Source organism: Saccopteryx bilineata, chromosome 2, assembly GCF_036850765.1.
Source record: "Saccopteryx bilineata isolate mSacBil1 chromosome 2, mSacBil1_pri_phased_curated, whole genome shotgun sequence".
NCBI classification, from domain to species: Eukaryota; Metazoa; Chordata; class Mammalia; order Chiroptera; family Emballonuridae; genus Saccopteryx; species Saccopteryx bilineata.
Window position 1 is genome coordinate 280,165,980 of NC_089491.1, and position 15,537 is coordinate 280,181,516.

At 52.5% G+C, this 15,537-nt stretch overlaps 1 protein-coding gene across 5 annotated transcripts in view; it reads left to right on the forward strand.

Annotated features, from left to right (window-relative positions):
* The first annotated feature begins 11,225 nt into the window (after positions 1-11,225).
* RCSD1 (RCSD domain containing 1) overlaps positions 11,226-15,537 on the forward strand; it is a 52,910-nt gene continuing 48,598 nt past the window's right edge. The window contains exons 1-2 of one of the 5 annotated variants that reach the window (XM_066261061.1): positions 11,226-11,783; positions 12,237-12,391. In XM_066261061.1, coding sequence (XP_066117158.1) covers positions 12,386-12,391 — 6 coding nt within the window. In that variant the 5' untranslated portion in view covers positions 11,226-11,783; positions 12,237-12,385. Of the gene's footprint in view, positions 11,784-12,217; positions 12,392-15,537 lie in introns of those variants that run through there. The other 4 variants (XM_066261058.1, XM_066261059.1, XM_066261060.1 and 1 more) reach the window with 4 other exon arrangements.

Consider the following 15,537-nt stretch of genomic DNA (forward strand, 5'->3'; position numbering starts at 1 on the left):
CGGATAAGTCAGTGGCTTTGGGAGCCCTGAATGGAAAGGGAAGTGTTTTCCCACTGTGTGTATTTCTTGCCCGCCGGGTGCAAGTTAGGATTAAAGGTAATGACCCACCTGTTCTTGGCTCCGTTGTTTCATTACCATCTGTCCGAATCAAATGTGAACCTGCACGGGCCAGGCGGCTGTGATAGTGGCCGCGGCTACTGGCTTTACAGGGGCGTACGCCATTGTTTCCTGTAATCTGGGAGTTAGAATGAGAGACCTGATTAGATTCTGGTTTAATTTATCTTTTTTTTTTTCTTTTTTTTTTAACTTTTGCCAGTATCACAACACAGGCAGGCCCTGAGTACTCCTTGCGATATCACATCAGGAGGTGCCAGGAAGTACGGAATGTCCTGCTTCCCACTTTGAAAGACGCTGACATGGGCAATCTGCCGTCCCCTCTGGCTGCCACCCCCCCCAAACCCTACCCCCCCCCCCGCGCTCCCTGGGGGCTCTGCTTGCTTCCTGCTCTGTCCCCGCCCCTCCCCCAGCCCCCACCGACCTTCTAGACATCCACGGTAAAAGCAGTCCTGTGCCTTCTCCACACAAACGGGGCTCCCATCAGAGGGCATCCTAGGCTCTGTTTATCTCATGGCTCAATCGCAGAGAGCGAGATAAAAGGGCCTCTGCCTCTCCTATCACCACTCCTCAGCCCAATTTTGCGGCTTATAATCTTAGGATCTCCATCTTGAAAGTCAAGCGGTTCGACTCCGGCAGACCACGGATGCTTCTGTCCCATCCCGGTAAATAAGTCACGGCCCGCGACGGGCCTGGGCTGTCCTCTGCAGAGCACTTTCCAGGCAACCAGAAGTGTTCTCTCTGTTGATGCCAAATGGGCTTTCTGGGGAATGTTCGCTGCCAGTCATTGGCCTGGCCTTTGAAGGAAACGCACAGGGGCACAGTGGAGGTCACTGAGGGTTTGGCATATTCAAGGGTCCGTATTTTTACTATTTTTTTCCCTTCCATTTTTAGTTTTAAACCAGTCAGTTTTTATGTGTGTAATTAGGAGCTCATGACTTTATTATTATTATTATTTTTTTTTTTTACATAGGCAGAGATAGACAGGGACAGACAGACAGAAACGGAGAGAGAGATGAGAAGCATCAATCATTAGTTTTTTGTTGTGCGTTGCGACTTCTTAGTTGTTCATTGATTGCTTTCTCACATGTGCCTTGACCGCGAGCCTTCAGCAGACTGAGCAACCCCTTGCTGGAGCCAGTGACCTTGGGTCCAAGCTGGTGAGCTCTTTGCTCAAGCCAGATGAGCCCGTGCTCAAGCTGGCGACCTCGGGGTCTCGAACCTGGGTCCTTCTGCATCCCAGTCAGACGCTCTATCCACTGCGCCACCACCTGGTCAGGCCATTTTTAGTTTTAATTGTAGTAAAACACACACACACACACGCATGCTATAAAAATGCCCCTCTTCACCGCTTTTAAGTGTGCAGATCTCAGTCGTGTGGACTGGAGGCTCACGGTTGTGTAACAGACCTCTAGAACGTTTTTCAGTTGTCCCCCCCTCCCCCAGTGACAATTCTCCTTTCCCTTCCCCACAGCCCGGCAACCTGATGCTGCTTCCTGTTCCTATGAACTGCACAACTCTAGATACCTCATGGAAGTGGAAGCACGCAGGAGCTGTCCTTTTAGGACGGGCTTATTTTACTTAGCACATAATGTGGCACGTGGCAGGGCTGCCTCCTTTTTTCAGACTGAGTAATATTCCATCATAGCCATGTACCACATTTTCTTTACTCGTTCATTTGTCAGTGGGCATTCGGACTGTTTTATTCTAGGAGTGTTATAGTTTTTTAAAAAATTTGTTTGAAAGAGAGAGAAACATTGATTTGTTGTTCCACTTATTTATGCACTCATTGCTTGACTCTTGCATGTGCCCTGACTGGGGATCAAACCTGAAACCTTAGCATATCAGGACGGCGTTCTAACCAACGGAGCTACAGGGCCCAGGTTAGGAGTTTTAAAGTTTTAAGTCTTATGTTTAGGTCTTTCGTCCATTTTGAGTTATCTGTATACATGTGTAAGGTTCAGGTCTAACTTCAATCTTTTGCATGGGATAGCCAGTTTCCAATACTGTTGAAGAGAATATCCTTTGCCCATTGCGTGGTCTCGGATCTCCGTGGAAGACCATTTTACCATGTACACAGAACTCCCTGTTCTGTCCTATTATCTGTCTGTATGTCTGTTTGTCTTTATGCCAGAACCATACTGATTAGATTACTACAGTGTTGTAATAGGCTTTGAATCCAGGAAGTATGAAGCCTCCAACTTCATTCTTCTTTTTCAAGATTTTTTTTTTTTTTGGCTAATTTTGAGTCCCTTGAAATTTCGTATGAATTTTAGAACTTTTTTCTGTTTCTGAAAAGTGAAAAAAAACACACCCCACCATCAGGATTTTTGAAGTGATTGCACTGACTCTGTAGACAGCTTTGGGTAATATGGACATTTTAACAATATATATATATATATATATATTTTTTTTTTTTGTATTTTTCTGAAACTGGAAACGGGGAGAGACAGTCAGACAGACTTCCGTATGCGCCGACCGGGATCCACCCGGCACGCCCACCAGGGGCGACCCGCTCTGCCCACCAGGGGGTGATGCTCTGCCCCTCCGGGGCGTCTGCCGGCAACCAGAGCCACTCTAGCGCCTGAGGCAGAGGCCAAGGAGCCATCCCCAGCGCCCGGGCCATCTTTGCTCCAATGGAGCCTTGGCTGCAGGAGGGGAAGAGAGAGACAGAGAGGAAGGGGGGGTGGAGAAGCAAATGGGCACTTCTCCTGTGTGCCCTGGCCGGGAATCGAACCCGGGTCCCCCGCACGCTAGGCCGACGCTCTACCGCTGAGCCAACCGTCCAGGGCCCATTTTAACAATATTAAGTCTTCTAATCCACGAACACTTGGTGTCTTCCCACTTATTTGTGTCTTCTTTAGTTTCTTTTAGTGAAGTTCTGTAGTTTTGTAGCTGTCAGTGTATTGGTCTTCCACCTCCTCAGTCAAGTTTACTCCTATGTATTTCATTCTTCCTAATACTACTGTAAATGAGATTGTTGTCTTATTTCCCACCAATCCCTTGGATTGTTCATGGTTAGTGTTTGCAAATACAACTGACTCTTGTGTGTTGATTTTGCATCCTGCCACGTGGCTGAATTGTGCATTAGTTTATTAGTTTGGACAGTTGCGCATATGGAGGAGATCTTTACGGCTTTAAACTTATCTGATATCTCACCTGCAGAGGTCATTTTACTTCTTCTTTTCCAAGTTGGATGTCTTTTATTTCTTTTTTCCTGCCTCGTTGCTCTGGCTAGAATTTTCAGTGCCATGTTGAAAACGCGTGGCGAGAGCGGGCAAACCTGCCTTGCTCCTGATCTCGAAGGGAAGGCTTTATGTTTCTCGTCATTGAGTATGCTGTTCACTGGGGGCTTTATATAAGTTATCTTTTTAAATATATAGGATTCTGGGACTAAGTCTACAGTATAAAAGGTGGGCAGACACGAGCAGGTGTTTGAAACGAGAGCCCAGGATTGTCAACGGGCCACGGAAGATCTGCATGTGGATTTTCTAGGTGTGTCTTCACGGAGACATATGGGACCATGCCCATCTTTGAGAGATAATGCTAGCTTGGATCCAGGTCTCAAACAAAGTGATTGAAATGCATAGCCGACCCGTGAAGGCCTCCCGTGGACCTTCAGAACCAACCTGGCTGTCCACAGCTGTGATTTCAACGGAGCAGCTGCTGTCATGGACGGGGGACACGCTTTTTGGGTCTGTCAAGGCAGAAGAATTTGGAAAGAGAAGGATCACCACTTTCTTTCTAGTCTTGGGGGTCCCTAAATTTGGAGATCTTTTCCTTCTAGACTCTCAAGCGAGAGACAGTGGAAGGAGGAGCCCCTGAGACAGAACCATGTGCCTTGAGTGGGAGCCAGACCGGCAGCAGCAAGCAACTCACATCGCAGCTGCAAAGGCTGAGACGTGTCACTCTGACCAGGGCCAAGTGGCACTGGAGCTGTGCGTTGGCTTTTTAAGTGAAAAGCTTACTTGGGATAAAAGAAAGGGGAGTAGCTTCATGCATGCTTTTACCGACTGCTTCCTGAGTGAGAATACGGACCTGCTGAGCGGGCACTGGGGGTTCCGGTGTGCGAAAGGGCGGGGCGGGGGGCAAACTCACACATCAATGTGACATGCGGTCGAAATGAGCGCTAGAAGGGGTGAGAAGGGATGGCAGTGGCCAGTGCACAGTGTTCAGGATTCAGGAACTGTCCCCGGCATTCCCCTTAGTGACAAGCCCTGAGCTCAGAAACAGCTAGTCTTGACAGCCCTAAACCTCCTTCTCATCAACCAGGGTCTCCTTCTGGTCTGCTGGCCTCTCACGGTCCCCATGACTTGGTCCATGGGTGTGAGGAGAAAGCACCGGGCACGCAGACAGCCCTGAAGACACAGAGCCGGGGAGAGAGTTCGTGAACCCTCCAACACAGCTACAGAACTAGAACAAGAATGTCAAGGGAACAGACTGTTCCCCAGAGAACTTGACTTCCTGTTGATAAATCTCCGGGGAGGAGGGTGAGGGCTGGAGTCCTCAAATTGGGGCAGAGGGAGGGTGGGGGGTGTGATGGGGTGAAGGCTGACCGCCCAGGCCGGCAGGGCCACTTAGGAGTTGAGTTCCCATTTGTGAGGCTGCTGCCACTACTCACTTCCTAAGGCTAGCCCTGGTCAGGGGCCACTTTTCTGTCACTGATGTGCCCAACGTACAGAAAAACAGGATGTTAGCTCTCAGATCCGACTGAGCCATGAGATGCAAATCCCTTCCCCACCCCGCTCCCCACCACCGCCACCCACATGGTTCCCCTGTCCCCAGCACAGACGCATTCATCTCCCGGCTGACCTCTGTTGTGTGTGTGTGTGTGGGGGGGGCTCAGCGGTGTCCTCTGTGTCACTGCCAACTGGCCTGGGCCTCACCCGTTTCATCGTGGTTTTAGATTTATGGTCATTTTGATTAGGAGTTCCTCACCACATCCCCGGGCCATTGATGAGAATCAGCGACTAATAAGGAAACTAGAACAGTAAAGCAACTTGAGCAACTTGACTCTGCCCTTTAGAAAGCACAGCTGTGGAAGGTCTGGGAGTCCCCAGTCCTCAGCCGGGCCCCTTTGCCTATAGGGTCTCCTCAGGTAAGTGGCTATCTTGTCCTGTCTCTGCTTGCTCCCACCTCGTCTCTTCCTCTCTTCAAAGCCCCACCATGTGCGATGAAGGAAACAGAAACAGAAAATACAAACCAGAAGCCACTCTGCTCAAGTTCAATCATCTTCAAAATGCAAATATCATCTATTTTTATAAGAGGCGAAGACCAAACATGAAGTATTCCCAAAACAACACACCAGGAATAAGGGGGAGCCAGGGTGGACCCCAAACTTACTGCCCATGCCACAGGCTAATGGGTGTCCTGTTGGGGCAGGCGCTGCACCCCTGAGCAGGACAGTCGGGGCTGGCCTTGGACAAACCCTGGAGTCCCTCCCCACCCTGTCCTCAGGCCCTCGGAAGCCCTCCGATTGGTCACATGGTTCTTCTAGCCAGGCCCCACCAGCCTGTCTCCCAAAACCACACCCGGCTCAGCTGCTGCCTTCCCCCCACCCCCCATCCCCAGCCCTTCTGTGAACCCTCCCTCCATCCTGGTCACCACACATCATGTCCTTTTTTTTTTTTTTTTTTTTTTTTTGTATTTTTCTGAAGCTGGAAACAGGGAAAGACAGTCAGACAGATTCCCGCATGCGCCCGACCGGGATCCACCCGGCATGCCCACCAGGGGCTACGCTCTGCCCACCAGGGGGCGATGCTCTGCCCCTCCGGGGCATCGCTCTGTTGCAACCAGAGCCACTCTAGCGCCTGGGGCAGAGGCCAAGGAGCCATCCCCAGCGCCCGGGGCCATCTTTGCTCCAATGGAGCCTGGGCTGTGGGAGGGGAAGAGAGAGACAGAGAGGAAGGAGAGGGGGAGGGGTGGAGAAGCAGATGGGCGCCTCTCCTGTGTGCCCTGGCCGGGAATCAAACCCGGGACTTCTGCACACCAGGCTGACCCTCTACCACTGAGCCAACCGGCCAGGGCCACCACACATCATGTCTTACACCAACCACTTGGGGATGTTTAGCACTTAGTGCGTGTTCTGACTTATATGCTCACGGGTCTATAATTTATTGCTGCCTCAGAGAAATGATACTCTTATAAGATAGAGACCCCTTTCTTTGTGGGTCCATCAAGAAAAGGAAAATATAAAATAAAATAAAAATTCTTAAATTCAATCATAGGTCAGAAAGCAGAAAAGGGGAATAAAGAGATATGGGTGGACATTTTACTCCAAAACAGTAAAACCGTGGGAGAGACTTCATCACCCAGAAGTGGAATGGAGGCTGTGAGGCCACCTAGTGAGGGAAGGGCAATTAAACTGCTGATAAGCGGCAACATTTAAGAGAGGAGCCCAAAACCTTCACTGCTCCAGAAAAACCTATAGCGTCTATACATTAAATGCACGCATTATTTAAGCCAGAGCCATTTAAAACTATTTTCTAAGATAAAAAAAAAATCAACATCCAAGAAAGTGGAATTTATTCAGAATTGAGATATGAAAAGCCCCTGCTATCCCTTTCTATTTGGCACGTGTAAGCAAAAAGTGCAGACTCAAATTTGAACTCTGAGTATTCAAGGACCGTTTAAGTGCAGGCAGGGACTAGACTCTCCTTCACGGGGAGGCTGCAGCCAAGCAGACAAAGGTATAGAAAGTGGGCGGGGAAACGTGGCAGATAGTTTAGGCGTGAGAGGCGAATATGGGATTGTGCTGTGGAGGAAGCCACGTTTGCTACCTGGACCTGTGACAATCACCTCTTTGTGACAAAGAGCCCGGCTCTCTGTGGCAGCTGTGATCCAGCCTTTATCACACTCACATTCATTAGCACCATCCTGAGCACATCCCATGCATTCACCCATTTACTCCTGACAACCCCATGTTGGAAGCGCTCACCCCCATCTCACAGATAGAGAAACTGAGAAGCAAAATGGTTACGTTCACTTAGCCCAGGGTCGCACTGGGACCCAGGAAGCCCGGTTTCGGTGCTCATCTCTAAGCCTCTGTGCTGTCCTCTGATGTGACGAGTCTATGTTCTCACTGCATGTAGGTGAGAGCATTTGAGAAGTGGGGTGCAAAAGGGGATTATTATCTATGTGTTCTGCACAGAGTCAGGGTCCACTCATCCATCCACGTGTTTTACCAAACTTGAACCAGGCGGTGGGCATAGAACACTGACCAAGACAGAACGGCATGTGACCTCATCACGCTTAATGTTTTGTGGGAGGATCAGGACAGTAGAGGGGCAGCTATCATGTAACCTCCGCAGTGACTGGGATCATGCAGGTGCAGGTACAGGCGCACCTGGGGCCTCGGGCAGGGTAACACTCCGTCTCTGCAGGGCATATCTGTGTGTTTCTTTATCCAAAGGGATGCAGGTTTCCTCTCTGGTCTCATGGGCCAGAATTCCCTCACTTCTCTGTACCTCCCTAAACCAGTTTTGGGCAAGGGGAATAGTATCTCCACCATGGCTCAGACTAGTGTGTATTTACCACTTTCCTGAAGCTAAGAGAAAGCAGACACCAGGGCCTGGGCGCCCCTCCCCCTTGGGCTTGGGCGGGGCCCAGGCAGGGATATTCTTGTTAGTGCTCCCGGGGTCACTGTAATCCATAGCAGGATTGAGGCGTGCTCAGGTGCTCTGTGCGATACACTTTTCGGGTTGGAAAAGGTTTGAGTTCCCTTGTGGCTCTGACTAATTTCACTCCTAAATCTGGAATATGCCTCAGAGGAGAAGGATATCTCTGGGCCATCCCCTTTGTCTTTTTTCATCAACACTGTCCCTTATCCACAGCGACTGACCAGGGTCTTCATCACCAAGATTCCCCCACTGCCACCCCCAGCCCAGGGAATGCCTGGTTGGCCCGTCTCTCAGCTGTAGGCACTAGCCCCTTCCACGGGGCATCTGGCTGAGTACAGTCTCTTTCTGTTTCCTTCCTTCCTTCCTCCCTCCCTCCCTTCTTCTTTCCTTCCTTCCTCTCTTCCTTCCTCCCTCCATTCCTCTCTTTCATTCTTTCTTTTTTTCTTTCTAAATTAAAACCCTCCTCTAAAATTATGAAAACACGCGGGTTTACTGTAACAACAGACAACCCAAAGATTTGAATACTCTCCTCTTCCTGTCTGCATTCTCTCTCCTCTCAGAAGACTGGGCTCTCCCTCCCTCTGCCTGCTATCCCTCCCAATCACCAGCATCATCAGGCCTCTGCCCATCCCGTGGGTCCCCGGGGTGCAGGTGGGGTGGGAGGAACAGGCGATGAGGGGACTGGGGAATGGGGGGGTCAGTCCGGAATCAAAGAAGTGGAGAATTCAATTTTTTTTTAAAATTGATTTGAGAGAGAGAGAAAGGGAAAGAGAGAGAGAGAGAGAGAGAGAGACCATAAGCGCTTTCTGTTCCTGGATGTGCCCTGACCGGGGATCAAACTAGCAACCTTTGCATATCAGAACAACGCTCTAACCAACTGAGCTATATCCTTCCAGGACTGAAGAGCTCCATCTTACCCCACCACCTTTCCCCTTCACTTTTTAGTTTGAAATAATTTTAAACGTTGAGAAAAAAGTAAGATTCTTATAAAGAACTTTCACGCACCCTTCACCCAGGAATCCTGACAGTTTTGCCAGTTACACTCATAATTTATCCCCCCCCAACTTTATTGAAATATAGCTAAAAAAGGAACGTGTGAGATGACTTGATAGATGTATATAGACTGCTCACAACAATGAGGGGATATTTCAGAATGAACACAAAGTGATAAGATAGTCCCTCATTGTTGTGAGACATATATAATAATTCCTTTAATGTAACTTAGCGTCAAAGAAGTGTACCTGGACCACACATTGAATTCAGTCATCACGTGGCTCTATTCTAATCTACAACCCTTCCCCAGACTGTGTTTGGCCCTTTCCGATATTAAATGCTTTTGGAGATCACAGGCCCGTCACTTTGAGGAATGTCATCCTCTGGGGCTTGCCCAAAGTCCCCTCATGACCAGGTGCAGGTTGTGCACTTGGCCAGACTATCACGGAAGTGCCCTCTATGGCTATTTCTTAAACACAAGAAACCCTAAGCCTGGTGGCTTCCATCTCAGGCTATTCAACTCTGTTCCTCAGTAACAGTCACTTGCGGCAGAAGGAGTTGTTTTATTTTGCTGTTACCACATTCCCAGGATTTAGGGCTGCTGTGCTGTTTTATATTTTAAACCTAGTATGTGCAGTCATGAAAGAATACGTGCTTCTTGCTCTTAATTTTATCAATGGACAATCAGCAACAGTGTGAATGAACACTTACCAAGAGCTCTTGGCCATTCTGCTCAAAAACCAATCAAGTTCCTGCCTAATGCCTGCTGGGTCATTTTCCCCATTAGAAAGTCTCTGCCTTTGACTGAGAAGGAAAACTCCTACCAATGTGCTTCATTCATTCATTCATTCATTCACTCATCATCCATCCACTCATCCATTCAGCCAACACTTATCGAAGGCCTGCTACATGTCAGGGGCTGTTTGGGGCACTGTGGTCCCTCCTGTTTGGGAGGTGTGTCTGCCTCAGGCTCTGCACTGGTCTTTATTTACTGCGTGGCTGGCTCTGACTATCAGGGGTCTAAAGGGGGATAGTGGAGGAAGTGGGTCCTGGTGAGCCAACCAGCCCACCCACCCTAGAGAAGGGGACCTCCCCAGAGGCACTTTCCCTTCCCCTTGGCTTGTCAGCTCCTCCCGGCTCTGTGGGCAGTGAGTCACAATACCAGGTGACCCAGCAAAACCAGTGTGTTTTACTAGCAGCCTTATCTCCACAGTGGCCTCCGGGGATCTTCTGGAGGGGCAGGAGAGGGAGAAAGGCGACCATGACCCCCACACACACACCTCCTCATGGCCGTGGCCGAGGCCCTCTCTCCCCATTTCCGCTCCTCCCTCCCATGAAGGTCTCTCTGCCTACGGCCCAAACAGCTCCGAAAGAGACAGGAGCAGGGCAGAAGCCGAGCTGGGGTGCACCGTGGGTCATGGGTACTTGCTGACCAAGGAAGGGCCAGAGCAGGGCATGGAACGCAGCTGCAAGTCACCTTGGGTGACTGACGGCAACGCTATCTGGGTCTAACGGTTTCCTCCCGGCAGGCACTTCCGCCCTCCTGTTGGTGAAGCCAGAAACCTGTGCTGGGGCAGCCCCGACCTGAGCAGAAAGGAGGCCTCCATGGAGGCAGAAAGGGAAAGGCCCATGAGTCAGAGTTAGGAGACGGGGTGAGAGAACAGAGTCCCACGTTAACTCAGCACCCCTACGTTTATGAAGAAAGGGGGAAAAAAATCACAAGCACAAGCATGCGCTGCAAACAAGGTTCCAGGAAAGGTCCTTTCCTGCTGCCAAGTCTGCCCTATCGTCCTCCCCCTGCTGCTGTGTGGCTGGAATGGAAGGGGACTCACAGTCACTTCCTGGGGGCGGGGGTCCCTCAGAATGCCCCACTCTAAATGAAAGAAATATTGGGTCCCTACTCATTGGAGCTTGTCCCTAGGACTAAGAATTTATATCAAGTTACTCTTTGTAGCATCGCTACTAAACTGTACAGGAGGGATAAATGAGGATCAGAGAGGTTGAGAGGCTCATCCAAGGAAACACAGCTAGAAAGTAAAAGAGCCGGAATACAACTCTCAATCTGCTTCCAAAATCAAGGGTCTTGTCCCCGTGCTCAGCTGAGTTCCCCAGCCTCAGGAAACACTTTGGCGTTAGGGTTGCCAGTGTTTTAGAAGGTCAGGCCTCAGGAGGTTGTGTGAGGAGAAGGAGGCCATGTGTCTGAGACTGGTATCCCAGAACAGCAGTCAGAGCCTGAAAGTCCACGAGTGGTGTCTTCACGGGGAGCAGAATCGGGGCAGTTCCTTGTCACATGAGCAACTCTCTGCTCAGCGCTCACCATCACACCGGCCCACGCACTGTCCACCTCTAGGATGGCTCTCCCTTTGGGGAGGGGGGTGGGGGCACACCAAGAGGCAGCCCCCTTCCTCTTCCCTCTCTCTTTCTGCCGGAGGGGCTCCCCGCCTGCAAGCTGGCAGCAGAGGCAGCCGCTGCTCCAGATTTCAGGCCTGACCCCCTCCTCAGGGCAGCCTGTTCTGCAGCCTCTCTGCTGCCCAGGGGCGGATGGCCCTGGGGGAGGGAGGCTATGCCGGGCCTTATGGGAATCCGAGGACGAGGGGCAGGATCTCACCCTTTCCTCTGCTTAGCAGGGACAGAGGAGAGGCCCAGAGGAGAGGCCCTCTGGACCGCAGCTCGTGGGAGCAGACATTCCCTCAGAACCGAATGCATCAGTCAAGTCCAGGGAGATGTGGGAGAGGAGACGGGCTGCTGCCTGAGCTTAGAAAGCTTTGCTTGGATCTCTTGTTTTTCTCCTCGTCTTCTTCCTCCTCTCCCTCCTCTTCTCCCTCCTCCTCCTCCTCCTCCTCCTCCTCCTCCTCCTCCTCCTCCTCCTCCTCCTGCTGCTGCAGCTGACAGGCAGATGAGGGCTGGACAGGTTGATTGTGAAAATGGGAGGCTGCGAGGCGGATAGGTACTGATCTGCAAGGGGAAAAGGCCTGTCACTTCTGCACCCAGCTGACTGACCAGGGGCAAGGCTGTCTTCCAGGTCCAGCTCTCAGCCAGGACAGCCCAGAAAACCAGGTAGGAAAGAGCTGTGATTGCAGGAAGAGAAGGAGGGAGGGAGAGAGAGAGGGGAGGGGGAGAGCAGTAAGGATGTCTATAAAAGAGGGGAGATCAAACGAATGAAAGAACAACTCTTAACTTTTCGGGCAAGAAAAAGAAAGACAGCATCGTAAAGGAGGGCGAGGCTGGAAGGGCTGAAACCGTGCCAGAGACCAGGGTCCGGGACCCACCGCTCCAGACAGGCTCGGGGCAGCCGTCCCCTCCCATGTTTGGGCACATTAATGGAGCGAGGTGGCTCCCTTACCCGCGTCCTGCCCTGGGAGGGGACAGTATCTGTTTAGATTTGCGTCTAAATTTAAACCCTGATGGCTGGCCTCCCTCCCCCGCTCCTCCCCCTCCCTCCCCTCTCCCTCCCTCGCCACCTCCTCCTCCTCCCTTTCCCCCTCCCCCTCCCTCCTGTCCTCGCTGGAGGCCGGAGGCCGGCAGGCTGTCCCGCCGCCACAAGCCGGCCGCCCACTTGCCCTGCGCCGCAGCCGCAGCAGCCGCAGCCGGACCAGGCTGGGAGCGAGGACAGCGGGACCGTGAGCCCGAGTGGAGGAGTACAGTGGCACCTGGAGGACATGGAGGTAACGCCTGGCTGGCGCGGTGGGCGGGAGCGCAGCCCGGGCAGCTGCCGCTCGGAGCGCCGCCGGCAGCGGAGCAGGGCGCACGGGCGGGCCCCGCCGCTGTCCCGGAGAAGGGCGATGCCCCGCTGCTTGGCCAGCCCGGAGCACGCCTGGGTCCCTTCTAGGGGACCCCTAGGGGGGCAAGCGGGGGTGGGGGTGGGGGCGGAGGGGGGCGACCTGCGGGAGAACCGCAAAGGGACAGGGGTGGGGCGGCCTTCCAAGGTCCAGGTACTTTGGAGAGGGATGTACACGCTCAGGACAAAACAGTTGGGCTGGGTGCAGCTGACTCCAGGAACAGTCAGGCGATCTGGGAGCTCAGACCTCCCAAAAGCAGGAGCCCCTGGCATCTGGAGCCTGGCACGGACTGAGAAACAGGGCTGGCAGCTAGGTACTCCTTTTCCAGGGCAGGGACTTCTCTGAAGGCTGGCCCCCTGAGACGGTCTGGTGGTCCTCTTCCTTCTCCAGCGGGACTGTCTCTCATGTCTCTCAGAACTTTCTGCAGGGCTCCCCTCGTGGGCAGACAGCAGTACTTCTGCTCAAACTGGAGACTCCCTGTCCCTGGGTAGATAGGGTGTGCTGGCTTCATCTGGGGTGGGAGTGGGGGGCTGAGGTCCACTCCCTGGGCCTGGGAATTTCCCTGTCCTTTCCAACCTCAGGGAGTCTGGGAACACCGGCCGCGGAGGCATGGCTGGGTGCATCCCTCCTGTCTTCCTCCCCCACATCTTGGCACTTCCATAGATTTCTCCCTTGAGACCCAGACTTGACACTGATTTAGCTCTAAGTCCATCTTAGCAAGACCTGGGGCTTTTGCAAAAAAAAAAAAAAAAAAAAAGAAAGAAAGAAAGAAAAAGAAAAAAAACAAAGAGGTTCATGTGTTAGATGGCATCTAAGGTGACTACACCCTTTTCAAAGGGAACAGCTCCTCCGAGGCTGTGGTCCTCCCCAGCACGCTCAGTCACTTCCTCTCTGTCCCCTACTCCCAGTGCAGTGACCCCCGCTGTGTGGCCTTTGCAGAAGTCTGTCCCAGCATTCAGGCATCCAGAGTTCAGGCATCCAGCCCAACCAGTTGTCTTCAAAGGACAGGCAGTGCCTTCAGGGAGGCTTTGTAAAGTGTTGGGGACCATGGGATCTGCCAGAGTCTGAGGTGGACCCTCCATAGGCACTTTGATACATCAGGGAAACTGAGGCAGATCAAGGCTGGGGATGGAGTTGGGGGTTCCAAACAGCCAGGCTCAGCATGGGGTGTTCAGAGGTCTGCAGCACAGAGCTTTGGACTTCCCTCCGGTTTTCTCCAGATTCAGGGCAGAAGACAGAGATGGCCCCGGGATGCCCGGCCTGTTGAGCTCAGGAAGGCTCCTCCAGAGATTGCTCTGGAGGTTGGCTTCCCTCCTCTGGGAGAGCACAGGGAGCCCCAGGCCCTGGGCTGGAGGTTCAGTCTGATTTAGCCCCTGTCCAATCTCTCGCAGAAACAGATTAGGGGTGAGAGCAAAGCCAGTCTTAGGCTTCAAAGCAGGCTGCTAGTTGAGGGCCGAATGCAAGTTTGAGCCTTGCTCTAGGAAGACACAGAGGGACTCCTTCCACGGGGGCAGTTCCTGCCCCCCCCCCCTTTAGTCAAGGAAGGGAACATGAGTGGCAGAAACCCTGAAACTGTCACCCGGGCTACTTCCGGTGTGTCTCACGTGGCCATGAAAAGAGAAGGCCGTTCAACCTCCACAACGAGAAATGTAGTAACCGACAGGGCCTGCAACAGCTCTGTCTCTCCGGAAGTCCGTCGTCCGGGCACCCTGAGTCCACAAAGAGGCACAGAGCCGCGGGTTGGCAGGGACTGCTTTTGAAGTTTCTTTGTCAGAAGGCCTGACTGTAGAGCAGCCGCAGCTAGCACAGGTCAAGGAAGTCAGGAGGAAACCAGGGGGCCCGGGAAGTGACGATTCTCAGCCAGAAAGTGAACGTTTTATGGTGGGACATGACACAGGGGAGTGGGATTTGGGGATTCCTGAAACCCACTTTTCAGACATGAAGGTACCACACTATCTGAGGAGAAACTGAGTCACATTAGTTCCCAGTATTGAGAACCCAAACCAGACCAACAGGCACACTCCACACTCCTTCTCAGGAGCCCACGTCACCACTGGGCGTCTTTGGGAAATCTTTTTTTTATTTTTAAGTCACTGTGACCATGATCAACAATGTCAATCATGACTTCAGCCCCCAATACGCTCTGAAATACACAAGGTAAAGATGCTTTTTAAAGGCTCACGGTCCCACAGGGGAAATGAGACTCACTATCTCATGTAGGTAGTTTTCCAGGGTGTAAGTTCCAAGTGACAGGCTGGTACAGACCCCGAGTCCTACAGTCAGGCAGAATCTGGAGAAAGGAGGCTGGCAAGGGAGGTGGGTGGTCAGGAGAAGGCGCCATGGGGGGGGGGCAGGGAGAACACACCGGCTGTGCTCCAGAGAGACAGCCAGAAGGCTGGGGAGGCAGGTGGGCAGCAGCAAGAGGGATAGAAACCACAGGGTCCCCGAGTTGAGTGGATGCTGGCCGCACGGGTGAGTGGGAGAGGTTTGCTGCGCCAGCAGGAGGAAGGGGCGCCTTTTCCTTTGGGCAAGGTCTCCTTGGCTAACTGTGCCCCTGAGGGGGTGTGCCTTTCCTAATTCAGACAGAGGCCAGCCGTAGCCCTCCGAGGCCAGACAGTGGATGACCCTGGGCTCAGGTCCCTAAACAGTGGGAAACGCTGGGAGGTGTTAAGACAGGACCCTGATATAGCAAGAATGCCAGGGAGCCAGGCTAGGCGGCTTCTCAGGCATTTTCTGACTCTGAGAGAGAGAAAGAGAGAGAGAGAGAATGGGGAAGACGGAAGAGGAAAGCCCAGGGTTGTAGGAGGGCACAGAAATGGCCTCTGTGTCCAGCTCCCAGGGAGCTCTCCCCCAGGATGCTACGGAGGAGGTCAGGGCCGCTTTGACGCCACCGTAAGCCTCTTGCAGGCAGGGACTGTCTCCTTGGTGTTTCTGTCTCCAGACCTCAGCACAGTGCCCAGACTATCACCGTATTATGCCTCAAGACAGGTTTGCCTGACAAAGGAATTAGCAGAACGGGGGCTCCTTCCCCT